Below are 20,402 nucleotides of genomic sequence, written 5' to 3'. Positions count from 1 at the left end.
ACACAAGTTTAACATATGAAATAGCTACTCCTTCATCTCATGTCAAGCAATAACATTCGATGTTAGCAGCGTTGACATCTTGAACATTGGGCGCTATCTAACAAAATGAAATTCAATGGTGAAAAAAGGTTCTACATTTAGGCAAGAAAAACCAAATGCACAGGTATAGTATAGGTGGTACCTTGCTCAATAGTAGCACCTGTGAGAGAGATCTTGGAGTCCTAGTGGACAATCACTTAAATATGAGCCAGCAGTGTGCTGCAGCTGCCAAAAAAGCCAACACAGTGCTAGGCTGCATTAATAGAGGGACAGAATCAAGATCTCAGAAAGTGTTAATACCACCTTACAATGCCTTGGTAAGGCCACACTTGGAATACTGCATCCAGTTTTGGTCACCACGATGTAAAAAAGATGTTGAGACTCTAGAAAGAGTACAGAGAAGGACTGGAGGCTAAAACATATAAGGAACAGTTGCTGGAATTGTATATGTCTAGTTTAATAAAGAGAAGGACTAGGGGTGACATGATAGCAGTGTTCCAATAACTCAGGGGCTGCCACAAAGAAGAGGGGGTCAAGCTATTCTCCAAAGCACCTGAAAGCAGGATAAGAAGCAATGGATGGAAACTAACCATAGAGAGAAGCAACCTAGAACTAAGGAGAAATTTCCTGACAGTTAGAACAATTAATCAGTGGAACAACCTGCCTCTAGAAGCTGTGAATGCTCCAACACTGGAAGTTTTTAAGAAGAGACTGGACAGCCATTTGTCTGAAATGGTATAGGGTTTTCTGCCTGATCAGGGCATTGGACTAGATGACCTCCAAGGTCCCTTCCAACTTCTTTATTATTATTATTATTATTATTATTATTATTATTATTATTATTATTATTATTATTATTATTATTATTATTATTATTATTATAAAGCTCACAATCTCCTTCACTACAATTGGCCTGACAGATCTGCTATGAATTTGTTCCTTTTGGTCCAGTCCCTAAGTTCACTGCCTGTTCTGTGCTGCTGTTTTAGCTGTTTTTAATTGGGTTAGTGGACAGTTGTCCTAAAGAAGACAAATCTCTGAAAATGATTACCTTGTTCTTTGCTTAACACATGCATCTGAAACTATAATGGAACAGTAACAGTGTAACAGTAATGGAAACGACCAACAGAATTAGAAGTCCTGTATGTATCACATCATATCGCACTGGTGTCAGAGGCACCAAGGCATTTCTAGATTGAAAGGATTAGCCAGTGACATCACTGTTGCCTTGGGGGGACACTCAATTAGGGAGTCCTTTCATGTCCCTTGCAGGAGCTGGAGTGAAGGATGGGAGTTCACCCCATCCCACAGCAACATTTGGGTCTCAAAACACAAGCTTGTTGCTTGTCAAGCCAAGGTCCTAACTGTGTGAGTCACCATGGTCTCACGTATGTATATATTCTATATATTCCATGAACATTCAGTCTCCTCAGAGCAATATAATCTTAACATGCAGAACATGACTTGTCATTCTGGAAAGTTACCCTTTGAAAGATTACTGCTATTAGTGTGGGTTAGGAAGACACTTCTGAAATATACAGAGAAATGTGAAAACCACTGAATTCCCAGTGATAAAAACTCTATTGAGTCGTGTGCCCTAAATCTGAAATAAAAACCTTTGAAAATGTATGTGTGTGCTTATATGTGCTTGTTGTGTGCGTTTGAACATACCTTCCTGATAATATCTTTTAAGTCTGTTGAGTTAAGTTTGCCAAGTGGCCTCCCATGTGGTGGCAGGGTCTGTCCTGGAGCCATGATGGTTCCTAATTCATGGTGCGCTCCCCATGTCACATAAAAGGTATCTGTGTAAATACAATGGAATTATTCTTCACATTCTGAAATAATCCTGATTGGAAAAGAGGAAAACAATCTACAATATTTTATTTTACCTGCCATGTTGTCCAAAATGTCAGATCCCCAATCTCCTTGAAAGACTTTCATTAAAATATTATCAAATGCATGAATTTCTTTAGCACCGACAATTTTGTCACGGAAAAGCCGTTTGGCTTCATATGCAACAATTTCCAAGACAGTATCTACCGAGTGTGTGAATCCGCCTGTGAAGTACACATTCACATGCCATTATAAATTATAGTATCCAAATTCTGAAATTCTGCACTTCAATTTAAAGATATAAACAAAAAAGGATGTCACATACCAGAACATAACCATCAAAAGGCAGCAGAGAAAAAAAAATCCAAGAATGAAATATGAGAGTCATTTTATTTTTAAGAATATACAATTCCTGTTTACTTTTTTTTAATGAATAATTCATACAAAATCCAAAACAAATGTATTTTTATTTAGGTCAATGTTGGTTAATTATTTAAGAAAACTTGCCACTTAGTCTTTCAGTAAGCAGGAATGCAAAACAATTTAACACGAAGAACTACTGTATTCAAAATGGACTCAAGGTGCATTCATTGTTCATAAGATTGTAGCAGTTAAATCTATTCATGTCTGCTCATCCCCAATCAATCCTGACAAACCGTTTAGAGCCCCGAATACCACTATGTTTAGGGAATGAGGAGGAATTTTTTTAAAAAAATACTGCAAGTTATCGTTAATCAAAAGTGCTAATCTTTAATGCAGTACAGAAAGCTCATTATTTATCACCCCAAACATAGTTATTATGGAATAGATTAAAATGTTATTTGTGATTAATATTTCTACCTGTTTCCTGAAATCAGACATGACTATTCCTGCTTCCTATATTAGCAAAGATAGTACCAGTCATGAAATAGTGCAATAGGGAGGCATTTATTAGGTTTACACCCTGTTTTATCTTCAGGAACTCAAAACAGCTTACTTAGTGCTCTTATTTTTCACACAAAAGCAACCTTGTGAGGTAAGTTGGGCTATGCAAAGAGAGAGTGGTCCAAAGTCACCAAGGAAGCATCCACACTTCCTGAGGAGATATTAGAATTTGGTCTCCCTGATCCTAGTACAATACCTTTACCATGATCCACAATGGAACTGGGGTACAACCTTAGTTTGGATAAGTACAAACTTTTTGCAGGTGAACCCACACTAATAGGAACCAGCAGTTCTGTAGTAAACTGCAGTGACACCAACATGAAGATACATATGCTTTAATGTCAAGAAAATGCTGCAATTATATCTTTGAGTCCTGGGGTTTAAGAAATACATTAAGTCACAAAACTGGTATGATGGCATCAATACACATGTGAGCACTTCCCCCCCTCCTGCCCCATTAAAAATATAAAATATATAAAAACTGCTATGTGATCTAATGGCCGTGGAATGCTAATTATTACAGGAAACAATGGACAGGAAGAAAGATTAAAAACTAGGTAGAAACAATAAAAATAATTTTATAATGAAGGATCTCATCAACTGGATTAATGAAAAACATACTGAAACACTGTGCCACTTCTTAATCTTATCTCCAGCTTCCTTTATAAGTATCACTATAATATCCACAGATAACCTGAGAAGGCTAGTCAGAAATAAAAATTGGCAAAAATCATAATTAGGTGTTCGGACATACAAATTAATCTTGGATTACTCACCTCCTGTTAAATTATATCTGAATAAACCTAAAACCCATTGAGTAAGAATACAGGGTGTAAAAAGGTAGTGGCTGTAGTCATCAACTGTGAATTTGGCTCGAACCTGAAAATACAGATGGTGTCAATTTTACTATTTTCACCCTGTCCTTATTTTTTGCAACACATTGTAATACTAGTCTACATTTGTTCAAAACATTTTATGGACAAATTTCCATGTAAAACAATCACAGTCTAAAGTCTTTAGAATTTTACATTCATTATTAGAGACTTAGATTGGAAGCTCTCTGGAAAAGCAATAGAACAATGTTACACGTTATAGCATAGGAGATTTGAATATATTATTTTATCTATGTAAAGCTATCCCAGGAAATGATACAGTGGCAAAGATATTTGGCCCCCAAATACTGTACAATCTAGAAAAGGTACCATCATTTTATATTCTCATAAAATCTCTCATACCTGAGAAATAAGTTATTAAGTAAATGTTATATCAGAAAGCATATAAAAGGAAAGCATATGGTGCAGTCATGTCAATTAAATGGACTGATGAGTTCATTCTTTCTTACACACCATTCAGATACACTAGTTACACAATTTATTTTATAAGTCTTGCTATAAATCAATCTAATGTACAGTATTTTCAACGTAAAACAAACCCACAGTGTTTTAGAAATCCTACAGAAGCATTCCTACAGAAGCATTCTGGGTGGCTACAGTTTGGCAGAACCAAATGATTCCATGTGATTGGTCCAAGTTTCAGACAGAAGAAAATTTAGAGAAGCTTCATGGACCAGGCACAACAAGGCACAACCTCACCCTTCATTTCCTTCCTCCACCACTGTGTTTGCATAAGAAATATTATTATGTAATTCAGGATTGGTAAAACAAAACTTTGATACAATCTGCAAACTATCATTTATTCTACAAAACACATCAGATAATGTTGAGGCAAATTGTTAAGTAATGTATGTTTTACTGCTGAAGGAATGACATCCTGAAGAAAGGAAGGAGTAATTTATCAAACATCAACTAAATCAGGCATAAGGGCAAAAAAAATTGTCTTCTGAAGATAAGGATTAACAATCTTATTGTTATGATCATCGGCAGTCTTGATTTCTGTTAAAACCCCAACAGATCTCTGGCAAAACACATTTCTTCAATCAAATATGTGTTTAGTTAAGAAATATTTTCTTTTATGTCTTAAATCTATCATTAATATATTACACTGAATCACTTCTACAAAGGTACCACAAGTTACCTTTGGGTTTTAGATTTACTCTTGGGGCTTGAATTTAATTTAATTGTTTTATTTGTTTTTAATTTTTTGTATTCATGGTTTTAACTGCCCTGTAAACCGCCCTGAGTCCTACGGGAATAGGGTGGTATACAAATCCAATAAAATAAATAAATAAAAAAAATACCTCATAATGTATTGTGTATACTTTGTTTTTAAAAAATCAGATATTTTAATTTCAAACTGAGATACAAAATCTGACTTCCCTGTCTACTCATTACTTGTAATAAGAGGAACAGAAATCATCAGGAAACACAACAAAACAACACAACAAATAACATCTATGTTACAGAATAGCTCATTTTAGGTTATACCTGCTCATATACTTGAACCATGGATCCAGCTAACTGGTATATTTTTGCTAAAGATCCCCAAGCAGGATGATTTTTTAGATTCTTGTGTAGAACTGGTTCCAAGTATGCACTGTAAATTGTCTGTAGCTGATCTCTTTCTGGATAACTAAAAAATGAAAGTTTAAAATTCAGTTACAATGTCACATTTATAAAATCTAAGTTAAGAGCAGAATGGTTGTTATCTGGCTGAGAAACAATGAAATATAGAAAGTATTCTGTAACAAAAACTGGTGCCTGAATACCTGGCCAGATTTGGCCTGTCCCATATGAATTTTGAGGGAAAGAATAACATAGGACATCACCCAACAAGAGACGATGGGCACTCGTGATACAATAATTGTCTTTAGTTAATTAGATTAGCTTATATGAGCTACTGGTTCTACTGGTTCTATTCTCTGATTTCAAGCTTCTTTGCGTCTTCTGTGAAAATACACAATCTTTAAATAACTGTATATATAAATTAATATATAAGGCTGGTTTCTCTAAGCATTTTCCTCCTTAAAACCTAATAGTTGACAGATAACATTTTTCCAAACTCGTTGAACTTTTTCAATTATATTTCATGTGCTAAGATATACCCAGAAATAGATGCTGTACCTCCAGAGAGAAATGAAATGCATTTAGATTAAGTACTGAAGTTAATCTGGATACTGAAGAGAGGAAGGAAGGAAGGAAGGAAGGAAGGAAGGAAGGAAGGAAGGAAGGAAGGAAGGAAGGAAGGAAGGAAGGAAGGAGGGAGGGAGGGAGGGAGGGAGGGAGGGAGGGAGGGAGGGAGGGAGGGAGGAAGGAAGGAAGGAAGGGAGGGAGGGAGGGAGGGAGGGAGGGAGGGAGGGATAGGTGTACATAGATGCTTACTCAATTGCACAAAGACGGACTATAGAGGTAAACCTAGAAGTAAGTTTATGTCTTCCCACTGTTCCTCCAGCAGACATGGATGCCACAATTTGGATGTTTTCCAACCCAACCCACTCAAGATTGTCATCATAAAATCCTTGATATGTAAGTACCTTGGGAATAAAAACAACAAATATGAATATTGTTTAATATCTCTAAGATATTAGGATTATGGAAAGAGCAATAGAATAATACATTCTTATTAGCTATGACCATTATGGATCAGATTCCAAAAAAAGAACATTAAGGAAAATGCCAGGACACATATAATTAATAATGATTTATTAAATAGTCCCAATCTAAGCATCAAAGGGTCCTCCCTACATTGGATTGCAGCAAGGTAGTTAGTGAATGGATGTGATGTAGAAACAGAGACACCATTTGGGGCAGCTGTTATAATCTCTAATTAACTCCCCATGCCTGGGCATGTACACTCCAACTCAGGAGATTAATAAAAAAAAAGTTTACTATTCACCTTGATCAAATTCCAGTAAAGGACAAAGAGGAAAGGAATACAAAAGTAGACAATGGGGTAATCCCGCTGAAAGGAATAAAATAGTTCAGGCTGTTTGTCTTGCCAAATAGCAGTGGCAAGTTGGGAGCCATGCCAGAGATTAAAGCAATAAGCAATTAACATATTAGGGTCAAAGCAGAGAGCCTGTTAATAACCACCAGCAGCGCAGCAAGTCGCAAGCTACTCCAGAGGTTAATAATAAATTAACTTATTACTATCAGAATGTTTTTGTTTAAAAAAAAATCTGGAAATATTATACGGACTTTTTGCTGAAAGAAGAAAAAAATGAATTGATGATTTCTGGATTTGAAGATGTAGATTAAATAAGGTTAAGGGGTCTGCCAAATATTTAAGGAGGAGGAAGTGCAATACGATTGTCATTTGTTGAAAAGAAGATCAGAGGTCATTTATCTATTTCTTAACTTTTTAAATTTCTTACAGTTCTGGGGGGGTTTGCTTTTTTCTCTCTTATTCAGTTTGATTATTAAGTCTTAATAAATATAAACTTTAAAAATTTATTAAGGTTAAGCAGGAAGATTGTTAAATTGGGCTTGCATTTGTTAAGCAAGCAGTGAGCTAGGGAGAAATGCTACTCAGGAAGAGATGATTTATAAAAGTAACCTCTCTGCGTTAAAAAAGAAAAAAAAACCTCAGATCAATCGTTTAAAATAAAATAAACTTTACAGGTAATCCATCTTTTACAACCATTCATTTAATGACCATTCAAAGTTATGATGGCACTGAAACAATGTGACTTACAACACTTACAACTGTCACGGTGTCCCTGGGGTCATGTGATCGAAGTTCAGACACTTGGCAACCAGCATGTACTGCCGGCCCATGGGCCGGATGCGTCACGCCAAAATCGCGCCCACCCCATTGCCGGCAATGGGGAAAAGGTTCCGTGACATCGTGAGTTTGACATGCCTGATGTATTGACAGTGGTTGCAGGGGGCTTCCAGCAAGCAAAGTCAATGGGAGAAGCCCGATTTGCTTAACAAACACATGGTTCACTTAAGGACTGTGATGAATCACTTAATGGCCAGAGCAAAAAAGTCATAAAACCAGGCACTAGTCACATAATGACTGCATCCCTTAGTAACGGAAGTTACTGCTCCCAATTGTGGTTGTAAATCAAAGACTACCTGTATAACTCTTGTCATGTTATAAACCTAACATTTAATATCAGAAATACGGAAAATATCCAAGGGGACAATTAAATAAACAGAGATGAAACATTGTCATTTTGTGGGGAAAGCATTTATAGAAATGTTAACAGATACAAAATTCTATTCTATTCTACACAACTATTAAAAAATGAACAACCTTTTTCAACTCACCTGCTGCAGGAAAGCCACCAATGTGCTTGTTCCCCATTTATCAGGCTTAGGCAAATTTATATCTTTTAGATATAAAACCAGTCTTTCACAATCTTTTGGCCTGTACACTCGTCCAGTATTAGTGCTAATTACTAAACACGTCTGACTTAATTTCTGCAAAAGATGCCGAGATGTAGTCTGTGCACTGCAATGAACTGTAGCAATCTGAGTAGACCGAAGCTGGGAAAAGGCATAACGGAGTAGCATTCTATAAAAATGAAAAAAATCAAATCAAATCAAAATTTAAAATATTTACAAAATTATATAAAGTTTGCCTCAGACTTGTGATCTCTATACAACTAATATAAAATCTTGTATTCATATATACTTCTCCCCCCAGAAATGGAACATGTACTTCCCCCCCAAAAATAAAATTGTTACAAAAATGTGCACTATTCCTTTTTAATTATCTGAGAGATGTTTCACTCTATATAGTTCCCAAAATGAAGAGCTAATTGTTGTTCTAAAATGTAGTTTCTGCTTAGTATTACGTTTTGCTTTATTGCCTTGAATTAGTTGCACTTTCACTTAACTCCTTTTGGGAATTTTTCTATTGTCCAATTAGTTCACTGCTAGACTAAATACCACCATTTTTTCTTTGCAGTCCTATATATTATTGGTTTCAAACTCAAGTCAGTTACAGAGTTTATTGTGTGACTTTTTGAGCCAGGCATAATCTCACTTTCCAATGTACTCTACAACATTAATTAGGCAAAGTTTATTACTTTGATACGCAAAGTTGTTTTTACAAAGTAAAACAGAACGTAGACTCATGCGTCCAGAGGAAAGATAGGATATCATGATTAGAGTCTTGTAATTTTAAGCTACAGAATAGACTTGTGGAGAAACTTTAATGTCAAAGAACACTTCCACCAATATAATTTTTAACAGCACCACAACAGTAATTAATGTGAAAACACAAATTCTTACCCTTTACCACATCCTTCAGGTCCAACAAGAAGAAATGGTTGCTTGCTATCAAAACCTAACCAAGGCTTAAAGTAATCTAAACCTCTTTGCATATCAGGCGTTTGAATTACTGGAAGTGTCTGAGTATTGCTGAAATCATCCGCTGTAAGGTTTTCAGGCTTTTTCAGTTGGTAGGATACTAGCTGTTGTATATCAGGATCAAAATAGGTATCCATTGGTTTGTTGGGGTTTGGAGGGGATTCTCGGGCCCAAGAAAAAACCTAAACACATATTGTTAAAAGACTAAAGTTAAAATGCTTATCAAATAAGTGTCCCTATTGTGTGAATTATTTTTCAAATAAGCAAAGATAAAACATAAAATCCAGAGTATATACTATAAGTTAAATGCTAGGAAGAAAAAAGAAATTTGACTATTGGTCTATTCATTTTGATTCAACAGAAGTATAATTCATTTATTACATTCAACCACCTGATTCTCCATTCTTTACCACACTTTAATATTCCTATCTGGCAAACTGGCTTCTCCACTGCTAGAGGCCTCATCTGACCAAAGTTTCTATAATGTCCTATATTTCTACCTTTAATTAAAATAAATAAAATGCACTGCTTAAAGAAAGAAAAACTTATTTTTTTACCTAAGCATGATAAGTGCACAAAAAGACTGTTTTCAGCTTATGAAAACCTTTTTTTCAAAATGTCTTGCTGATACTGGATTTAAAAAGGTAAAGTGTGCGTTACATCTACATAATGCATGTGAAAATCTTCAATGACATTTTCATTAGCATCTCACTGATTGGGAATTATAATAAAGAAAAGCGAACTTACTTGAAGTTATCAGGCAGTGAAAGCAGGTTTGTTATCTAAAAGTTACTATATGCTAACACATTCCTCCATTACTATTTTGAAAGAATCCATATTTAATTTGATATTTAGATTGGATAATTGAATGTTAATGCAATTTCTTACAAACAGATCCTTTCTGTAGATAATGAATGAAAATGCTAATGTCCTGCTCTTTTGTATCAATAATTACCTCCTTAGTAAATTCCTGTCGTGATTTCATATTGAGATTTCCCCCAAGTCCTCTTATCAGGCTAATTATAAATTGTCCACGTTCAGTACATCCATGAAGATGGGACAACCCATTCATCACAGTTCCAACCAAACTTGTTTCTATCACATAGTCATTCTGTAAAATAGATAATCCAATAAGTATTCCAACAGGAGGATTTTAACAAAGACATTTTAGCAGAAATAAAATACAAACTCTTATTTTTACTATTTATTATCATTCTCAATGATTATCATTATCATTATCACAATTATTATCATTATCGTATCAACAATTATTATAACAGTGACCTTAAGAAGTAACATATATACTATTTCTGCTATTTTAAAATGTTTCTTTTGATATATGCATAACAGCTATACAATTGTACCTTGGTACCCATTGGTAATTCGTTCTGGTATACATGACAATTATTAAAACCAACAAGTACTGAGGAAACCATGTGACTTACCACATGACTTGCTATTATGACCAAAAGAAATAGCGAGTCACGAGGTAGCCAATGTTAGCAAGTTCTTCCCTGTGCATCAACTACTGGCAGAAAGACAAGAGCCAGGAGAAGATTTCTGCTTCGAAACACATCAGATACTGAATTCAACAAGTTTTGAAGCATTCGAGCGCTGAGGTATGACTATAATTTATTCCCTCAGCAAGACCCAATCCTGCTTAGTTTCTGAACACAGACATCGTGGCCACCTGCTGCCACCTACTGATAATAAAGCGTCATTAATAAGCTGGCATTTTGCAAGTACAGATAAAACTGTTGCAAAGATACAAAGAAAACAAAAAATGAATGAGGAAGAAATCTAGTCCAGTTAGAAAAAACAGTCAACTAGAACATGTTAAGGTAAATAGTAGAAAAAGTACAACTCGCCTGCTTCAGTACCCAATTTAAAGCTTTCTCAAAATAATCTCCAATCCAGTTTTCAAGATTATGTCTGCATTCTTCAGGTTGATTTCTCAACCAAGATCTGATCAGTGAATTCAGATCAGTATCTTCATCACTAGAATGAAACATAGTTCAATTGAAGCAACACATTCTGAACAATTGGGATATAAATATTTTGCAGCAAACAAAATTAAATGCACACCTACTAAGAAGTATATTCTATAAGACCTATTCCCAGATAACCCAGTCAGCAAGCAAGCAAGCAAACCAAGAAATAGATGGGAAATATAAGTAAAAGGTAAAAATACCTAAATGAGTAAAGCAACATGAAAAAGGACTAGAATATCCACAGCACTTCTACCTGGACTTCTCTGCCTATTCTGTCTCTTTTTTCCCAGTTTTTTAGACAGACTTCCTGGAAGTCTACTCCTGTAGGCTATGTCAAGCAATGCTTCCTTTTCAATTTACAATACCTATAGACCATGGGTCTTCATGGACTTCAACTCCCAGAATTTCTCAGCCAGGCATGCTGGCTGAGGAATTCTGGGAGTTGAAGTCCATGAGTCATAAAAGGGCCGAGTTTGAAGACCCCTGCTATAGACTAATATAATAAATTGGCCTTTACAATTTGTACAGATTCCATGGTTTGTTGAGTTAAATGTGTTTAACTCTATAGCTACTATTTCAGTGGACATAAACTTGTGGTTAAAAGTGTTATTGCTGATCCACTTCAAATATCTAGGAAGGACCTGCTGAGATTCCCCCCCACCCCTTTGTCGAGAGGTTCAGTCGATGTGGACCTGATAGGCCTTCTAGTGGTGTCTACTGTCTTATTTTGGCAAACCCCAATACACCTTGCTTTTGGCAAGTAAGCTGAATTGGAAATGTTCTTTTGGCTGATAGCTCTGTTTGGAAAGTTTTATATACTGAGCCCTAGTGGTGCATAGTTACAATGCAGTATTGCAGTAAACTCTGCCCATAGCCTGGAGTTCAATGCTGAGAGGAGCTCAAGGTTGATGCAGCCGTCCATCTTTCCGAGGTCTGTAAAATGAGGATCCAGATGTTGGGGGCAATATGCTGACATTGTAAACTGTTCCGAAAGTGTTATAAAGAACTATGGAGCAGTATATAAGTTTAAGTGCTATTGCTATACTTAGTTAATGGTTGCTATTTTTAATCATTTTGTGGATTGTATTATATTTTGAACTGCTATATGTGTTCAGAATCTGTACAGATTGAGGCATCTTATAAACATTTTAAAGAAAAAAACAGAAATAAATAAGAATCTAATTCCAACAGTATGGTAATTGTAACAAGGTTTTGTGTTAAACTGTTTTGAGTTACCTAAGGAAAATCATTCCCATGCGAGATATTGTGGCAGGAGAAGCACAGCTCAAGTCATGAGTTTCAAAAAGAAAGTTAACATTTGGACCAAACTGAATTCTTTCTCCACTAGGCATAGTAAGTAGTCGATTATCATCAAGGACAGAATTCAGAGATTCGATCCATTCAGGGTCTATGTCACCATCACAGATTATCCATGAAGTAACATCTGTTTACAATGCATAATAAAACATTCCAAGTTTATTGAAATTGCTAACGGTTTTTCAGAATCAATTCAAATTCCCTTTACTCTCATGGAGTGTGTGTGTGTGTGTGTGTGTGTGTGTGTGTGTGTGTGTATGAGTAAGAAGGGAATAATCTGTTTCTTACATTTTAAGTTATATGAATGGAACATTTAATAAATAAATAATACATAAAATCAGATTGCTATATTCTACACAAGTACCTAAAATTCAAATAAATTGTTATTGATCATTAGGTTTTACCTTGTAAACCAATGAGATGATTTATTGCTCTTCTATAATGTAATACCAGTAATTTAATAAACAATGTTATTATCAGCAATTTTAATCTGATAATTTTGTACAAATAAATATGTTATTGTAATAAAAACAAAGTGTACACATGCTGCAACAATTAGCTTGGTATTTTTTTGTGTGTGTATGTGTATATATAACATATATAACAAACTAGACCTGAAAGCTATGCATGTTTAACTTTGAAAAAAAATCTGATTAAAGCTATTTCTGCATACATTCACATATAAACAGAAAGCATGAGTCTTTCTTAAATAAAATTTAATACCTGTGAATTTAAGAAAAATACCTGGAGGTTCTCGTACAACTTGCCGAGCACTATTTGTAAGCACACCATCTGACCACTCTCTTGTGTCCATATCAATATGACCGAGTAACTGACGGCGAGGCATAGCCTTGGGGTTCATGGTATATTGCTTCACTACTTTGCCAACCTTTCCAAGTGCTGCTCTCAATGTCCGCCAAAGGGTTGATTTGCCTGCACCACTTGGGCCTACAATAACCACACCCATCCTTTGACGGAGTTGCTCATACAGTTCCAAAGCCTTCTTTATCTTCACCGAAAATAAAAAGATAATATATGTTTATATTTTTCCATCATTAACCAAAGTCTAAAGATATTTTCTGAATTTCATTTATTATGAAAGAAGATTAGCTAATAAATAAATAAATAGATTTCTCTGTTTGTCCAACTCAACAGAGTGACTCTGGGTGGCAAATAAAAAGCAAATATACCTATGCTAATCTGAAAAAGGGAGGGAAGGAGGGAAGGAAGAAAGGAAGGAAGACCAATTATCACCATAAAATATTTTATTGGGAATCTATTCTAGACCCAAAGGCATGGGGAAAGGTAGGCAGGGTTGGGACCAAAATATATGGTGGGGGGCAGTAGATTATTACAAAGCATAATAGCTGACACTGAGAAAATATATGAAATTACTGCTTAGGGTATCCTAACTATCACTTTAAATCAAATGTGTTTTATTCTATATATAACCATTCAAAATTATGACTTTGCCTTCAAATTTGCAGGAATGAGTGTCATAATAATTAAGAACATGTAGTAAAGTACATTAAGCAACGGTGTTTTTCCCTCTTTTATTTATGAATAAATTCATTAATAACTATGTCCATGTTTTCAGTCAAAATATAATTATTATTTTTTCCCTTTTCTATTTATTTATTTATTTTTGTAAACCACAGCATCAGCCAATATTTTGAGTCTTGCCCTGCCAGCCTTTTATAAACTGTTGAAGAACTGATCTTTCGTTCAACAACTGTCAGGATCCTAGGTAAGACAATCTTCAAGGAAGTGAATATACAAATTCTAAGTCACCCCGAGTATGATAAATTGTTTTAATTGTTTGTTGTTTTATTATTTCACAGTTGTTTTCAAATCGGTTGTTAATCGCCTAGAATTGCGTGGTAGGTAGGTGGCCAAATAAACTGACAGGATGGGAGGATGGATACTCCTCAGGGTGCCGTCGGCCAGACAATGTCGGCTGGCGACCCCCAGGGGGAGGGCCTTCTCTGTGGGAGCACCAGCCCTTTGGAACCAGCTTCCCCTTGAGCTTCGGATGGCCCCGGACCTCCGGTCCTTTCGCCGCAACCTCAAAACTTTTCTCTTCCATCAGGCTGACCTGGATTGATGATGGGTTTTTAAATATGTTTTAATTTTTAACTGTAGTTAATTTATTTTGGGGCTGTTATTTAATTCGTTTTTTAATTTTTGTATTGTTGTTTTTTATTGTTGTAAGCTGCCCTGAGTCCTTTGGGAGATAGGGTGGCATATAAGTCCCAAAAATAAAATAAATAAATAAATAAATAAATAAAAGACAGGTTGAAGTCATAGATTATGTATAAAGATGAAGGTTAAAGTAATTACTGTTGTCTAGAGTAGTACTCAATATTTACCTGGGCAGATATGATTTCCAGATTGGCCTCCTCAAAGGCTTTTTCCAAAGCACTGTTTAACTCAGCATAATCTACATCATTAAAGTCAACACCAGGAAAGACGTCTTTAACCAACGCATCAAATCGTGCACAATCTGCAAAGGTAAGCTTTGACATGGTATTAAGACGCAAAGCTTGAACTACATTGTGGCTTTCATTAACTGTGTGGAAAGAGAAGAAACATAATGCGATTTATTTTTACTTGAAGCTGAAGTATAAGCAAACTAGTTTATCTTCTAGCACCTCCACAGAAATGCATAACTTTCAAGTAACAGACTTTGAAGGCTGTATGTTTTAGGAATAGCATTTAGATTTATATATAAAGCTTCACAGTGCTTTACAGCCCTCTCTAAGCACTTTACAGAGTCAGCACATTGCCCCCAACAATCTGGGTCCTCATTTTACTGACGTCAGAAGGATGGAGTCAACCTTGAGCAGGTCAGGATCAAATTGCTGTCAATTCAGTGAAGTTTTAAAAAGAATATTATACAAATAAAAATAACACGGTCAGAATGCAAATCTTGGGGAAAACATCACAGAATAATATTCTTTACCCTTCGTTTTCATTCCATTCTTTTTCAGCTGTCGAAGAAGATTTCCACATCCCCTCAGAACACTCTTTAATGCTCGCAAGCCCCAATCATAGTGCTGCTGAGGAGTCAAGAGCTCTCTGGTGAAAAAAAATGGATTTTAATGTTTTTCTTATTACAATTAATGTTTATCCTTGTTGAAAAGAATACTCGGACATGGAAGGACTTTGATGCATGAAAGAGAGGAAAAACTAGTTAAGAAGGCTAACAAGTTTTCATAGGCAGGGTGAATGAGGAAATAGAATCACCACCACTTTTCTATCAGAGTCTTGAAGAAAAAGGCCTTCAAGGTCTTTAAGGAAAGCGTTCCCATTCTGTAACCTATTTCTATAACTACAATGGTAAGAAAATGGGTGGTATAATGGAACTTCCTATTCTTTGTGTATTGCTTACAGCAGCTGGGCATTTATCCACAGGAAAACATCTAATTATGAGGAACTATGTGAAATTGACTTTTTTGTTGAAATGTTGAGGAACGGCACTTAGTTTAACAAGATATTATAAAAAAAATAAGTCATATTAGTATTATGACCCCAGCATGACGAAAGTGATGAAAAAGCAACATCGTGATCTTTGGATATGGAGACATATTTGAAATTTTGACTTTGTCACTAAAAAGTTCAGAGGAACAGATTATTTCCTGAATGTTTCATGCTATCAAAGTTAGTGGAAGAAGAATTCAAGCAAGGACCTTTCGGGATTGCCTAATATAACAGTTGTTAAATTCAGATTGGGAGGTCTATCTTGACTATATTCCCTCTTAAGATTATTTTTCATTGGAAAAAGAATTGTTATCTTTTCTTCATTTGCGGGGATGATATTAACCTCATTTTTTCCACCAGTTTTATCAACAACCTGGTTTAACAACAGCACGTGGCATCAACTTTAAAACCATCTGCATTTTTTTACTTGCTCAACTAAATTTCAGAGTACAAGAAAATAAGGATCTGAATCTATATATTTTCAATCATATTTTGAATCAGAAGTTCCAAATATCTTTCACCCAGAGAAAAATAGCACTATATTTCTCCTTTTCCAGATATCAAAAGTATATTATACAAATTTTATTGTTTTCTATATATCACATTTTCATCTATTACATATTATAAAACAGCATTAGGTAATATTATTTTCAATAAATTACACATTTCATGTATCTGCATATTATGTTATCACGATAACAGCCTATGTTTTCAAAAATAAAATCTCCTGATTCTTTATACTGATAATTTTCAGAGACTCAGATATAATGGCTTAAAACTGAATAGCAAAGCTTGCTTAAGATCAACAAAGTACTTTCTTGACTGACATCTGAACTGAGCCCTAGTTCAAATGTCATGTTGTCTGCTATATTATATCAAAATACCATATCAAGAATGTTAATGTATTACAAATCTCTAAGTTTATGAAAAAGCCCTTTTACTGTAATACTGAAGAGTACTTAAACAGAAGAACAAAGAATCAAAATAATATTTCCTCAAAGTCAAAGATGGAGGAGAAAAAGAAGGATGAAAAGGAGATAATAAACTGACTGGGGATAGGGGAGTGAAAACAAAATCTCCAAACACCTACCGTGCTAAATTGAAAATATCCACCAGTTTTCTTCCCAGAGGTTTAGCATTTTTAAACCCTTCTGAATATAATATCACTTCTGCAATTAGCTCATTATCAGGACGAGTCATAGCAACTGGTCGGAAAAGTTGTTTAAGATTGTCAGGCAATTTCTGTCTGCCTCCATAGCCTTTCCCAGCAGGATTCATGGTGATAAAAATTCCAGAATTATGATCCATTTCTACCTGATATTAAATATACAAACATCTTCAGTAAAAACTCAATAACCTATATAAACCATTAAATAAGAACTCAACAATCTATGTAAACAACAGACTTAAAACCCTTCAATTGCTCTATGTAATTCTTGCAAATGTGCATTTCCACAAAATTTATTTTTAAAAATCCAAGTAAATACAGTAAAATGTTTGCATGTATAACTAACCTGAAGATAGAACAGAAGTTCAGTACTTTTTATTTTAATGCACAGGATTCACGTGTTTAAATGAAGCCAATTCCTTCATGTATGAAAACGATGTTTATCAGTTATTAAGGATGTCCCTACTTTAGAAGGCATTCAACCTGTTTTTGAAAGTCATACCCTACATGCCAAACACATGGCCAGTCCCCTCTATCTGGTTGTAGCTCGATTGCTTTCTGTTGGGCCCTGTTTAAGACTTTACCATCTCAGGTTTTGGCTAAATTAAATTATTTGGGGTGAGTCTCTGATTCGTTCACCCTGAATCACAGGCTTTCTTAATTGTTGAGGTTACGCTGCATAAAAAGTAACTAAGTGAGTGAGTAAGGAAATATTGTACAAGAGTTTAAGATTTGTACCTCTTTTCCAAGTAATTCACAAACAGGCTGATGTTTCTTCAAAGCATGTTGAATTGTCTGAATCTGCATAGATACAGCAGAGAGTACAGCTTCTTCCAGACGATTAAACTCATCAAAACAGCCCCAGGCTCCACATTTCACCAAACCAACAAATATTCGCCCCATTGATTTCACATCAATGCCCTTAAAATAAGCAAGGAATGCTACTTCAGCTACATGATATATAATATTCCTTTTCCCAAGTTAAAAAAAGTATAATGAAGTTTTAAAGTTTGTGACAAAAGTAACAATGCTTTGGGGAGGTAAATGGGGCTTATTTGTACACTGCAGGGAGCAAACCTTTGGGCTTGCAGTTTCTGTGGTTTTTTGTTAATATAAACAGATTCTTTTTAAAAAAAAGTTTTACAAAGGAAACAAGAAAAGGCGTTTAAAAAAAGAAATGCTTCACTCATCTCATCTGTTACAGATGTTACAGTGAAAGGAGCACTGAAATCTGCATAAATATGAATTTGATAAATATTTTCTATTTATTTATTGAAGATATGTTTTTTGCTTCTGATTTGTAACTTTAAAGGATTCAACAAAATGGATTATACCCAATTTCAGCTTTAGTCACCCTAATTTATAACTTAACACAGGACTCAATCATTCGTTAATTTTGCAAATTTATATGGCCATCCATATTATCCAAAAAATTCTGTGCAGCTAATAAGGCATAAATAGACTTTGAAGAAGCAGGACAGGAAGAGTATTGATGTTTTTGCCCTTTGGTTTTGGAGAAGACTTCTCAGAATGATGTGGATAGCCATGGGGACAAACAAATTGAAAAAAATCAACCTACAGTTCTCACTTGAGGCAAAATGAGGTTCAAATTATCCTATTTCAGACGTCTGTGTGTATTTGTGTGTGTGTGTGTGTGTGTGTGTAGGTCTTGGCATATCCAGGTCTTTTCCCATGTAAGATTGAGAGTGTCTTGGCGATGTTTCGACGAGGTCCCACACGTCATCTTCAGGCTGGTGTCTTTGGCTTCATGCTTGTGCGAGCAATCTTACACGGGAAAGTACCTTTGGGACAGCACCTGGATGATTGTGAATCTCCATAGACAACTTGATGGCACGCTATCAATCAATCAATCAATGAACAAGACATATGAGCCATTTTCATACAAGAGTTAGAACTGTATTAATATACTTTACTTCACCTCATCACAATTAAACACCAAAACTTGTCTTCCAAGTAATCCTCCTAGAGCCTTTACAGATTCTGTCTTGCCAGTTCCAGCTGGGCCATAGGGGTTCCCACCAAGGCCCATCTTCATAGCTTGAGTAAGCGTAAGGTAACACTTGTCAGTTAATGGTGTATAAACAAGCTTTGGTGAATTTCCCTAGAATTTTAAAAACAATAAAATTCAATTAAAATGATGAACTCAACTGAATTGTACAGATTAACACTACCACTAAAAGTGAATTCCAAATTAGTAATTATTTATTTCAATAATGCTAAAGACATGAAAATATTCAAAAATTCAAACTTTTTCAACTTTCTTGAATTACTTACAAAAGCATTACTTGGAATGTACAGGAAATATCTTGTTAAAAGAGACTCTGGGATCAAACTAAATTCAGCATGTGTATCTTTGTCTGTTCCAAAACATTTGCCTCAAAGGTTGCAAAATGGAGTGTGTTTGTTTAAAAAGTAAGCAGAGATAGTTTGTGCCAGATCAAGAGAGTAATGCATTCATTACAACTTCTTTTTTCCCCCTTAAGTTTACTATTTACAATGGAAGGAAACCTATTAATGGATACTTTGTGAGATGAGGAGGTTCCAATTAGAATTGTGAATGGTGTTAAAAATCAGATGGTTGCAATTTTATTCCAGTAAACCAAAATTCATTTCTAATCCAGGCCTCAGGCTCTAGGGATATTTTTTCTCTATTAAAATGAGCTATGAAAAGATAACACATGTTATTGTGTTAGAACAGTGATGGCAAGCCTTTTAGAGACCGAGTACCCAAACCGCAACCCAAAACCCACTTATTTAGGGCTGCATCAGCATTGTGGTGCCCTCAAGGGAGGGGGCAGGGAGGCACCTCTGAATGCCGCCTCAGGCACACAAAACCCAGGGGCACAAAAATGGGCCACCGTGCTGCAAGGCGCAAAAACGGCCACCGCAGCACTGCGGGGTGCAGATGCAAGAACAGGGCAGGGCTAGTATCATGCAGGCACTAACCCTACCCCATTTGCAGCGTGTGCATGCTTGCAGCCCCGTGCATGCATGCATGCCTGTAAAATGCTTCCCCTCCCTTTTCTTCCAGTCCATCAATCGACAGTGGTTGGTGACCTCTGCTCTACCAACCATGCTTGAGCCACTTTGCCTCCTTTGTGCTGAGCCGGGCTCCTGCTCCAGGCAGTGTGGTGGCTTGATGGATCTGCTGCTGGCAGCAGTGGCGCACGTGCCAACAGAGAGGGCTCTGAGTGCCGCCTCTGGCACACGTGCCATAGGTTCGCCACCACTGTTCTAGAATCTTCAGAACAATCTTATTCCATTACAGGCTCAAGCAAGTGAAAACATTAGAATTCTAACAAAAGACAGAATCTGATACAAAGAATCATATGGAATGAAAATTTATTCACTTTAATTAATGCTTATCCTCAAATAACTGCGCTACAAATTTCAGACATTAAGAATGTTTTA

At 35.7% G+C, this 20,402-nt stretch overlaps 1 protein-coding gene across 2 annotated transcripts in view; it reads right to left on the bottom strand.

The window, feature by feature from the left end:
• Positions 1-20,402, bottom strand: part of DYNC2H1 (dynein cytoplasmic 2 heavy chain 1) — a gene marked incomplete at its 5' end in the record, with an annotated part of 184,146 nt that overhangs the window by 119,201 nt on the left and 44,543 nt on the right. For both annotated transcript variants that reach the window (XM_081326768.1, XM_081326769.1), the window contains 16 exons: positions 1,711-1,841; positions 1,929-2,096; positions 3,573-3,675; positions 5,181-5,325; positions 6,075-6,226; positions 7,968-8,214; positions 8,937-9,196; positions 9,970-10,125; positions 10,883-11,012; positions 12,242-12,449; positions 13,067-13,331; positions 14,692-14,891; positions 15,285-15,400; positions 16,893-17,116; positions 17,709-17,891; positions 18,910-19,092. In XM_081326768.1, coding sequence (XP_081182894.1) covers positions 1,711-1,841; positions 1,929-2,096; positions 3,573-3,675; positions 5,181-5,325; positions 6,075-6,226; positions 7,968-8,214; positions 8,937-9,196; positions 9,970-10,125; positions 10,883-11,012; positions 12,242-12,449; positions 13,067-13,331; positions 14,692-14,891; positions 15,285-15,400; positions 16,893-17,116; positions 17,709-17,891; positions 18,910-19,092 — 2,871 coding nt within the window. The remainder of the gene's footprint in view (positions 1-1,710; positions 1,842-1,928; positions 2,097-3,572; positions 3,676-5,180; positions 5,326-6,074; positions 6,227-7,967; positions 8,215-8,936; positions 9,197-9,969; positions 10,126-10,882; positions 11,013-12,241; positions 12,450-13,066; positions 13,332-14,691; positions 14,892-15,284; positions 15,401-16,892; positions 17,117-17,708; positions 17,892-18,909; positions 19,093-20,402) is intronic.

This window comes from Vipera berus (genome assembly GCF_964194415.1).
Source record: "Vipera berus genome assembly, chromosome: 4".
Lineage (NCBI taxonomy): Eukaryota > Metazoa > Chordata > Lepidosauria > Squamata > Viperidae > Vipera > Vipera berus.
The sequence above is the reverse complement of the archived record's forward strand: the minus strand, read 5'-3'. Positions and strand labels throughout refer to the sequence as shown.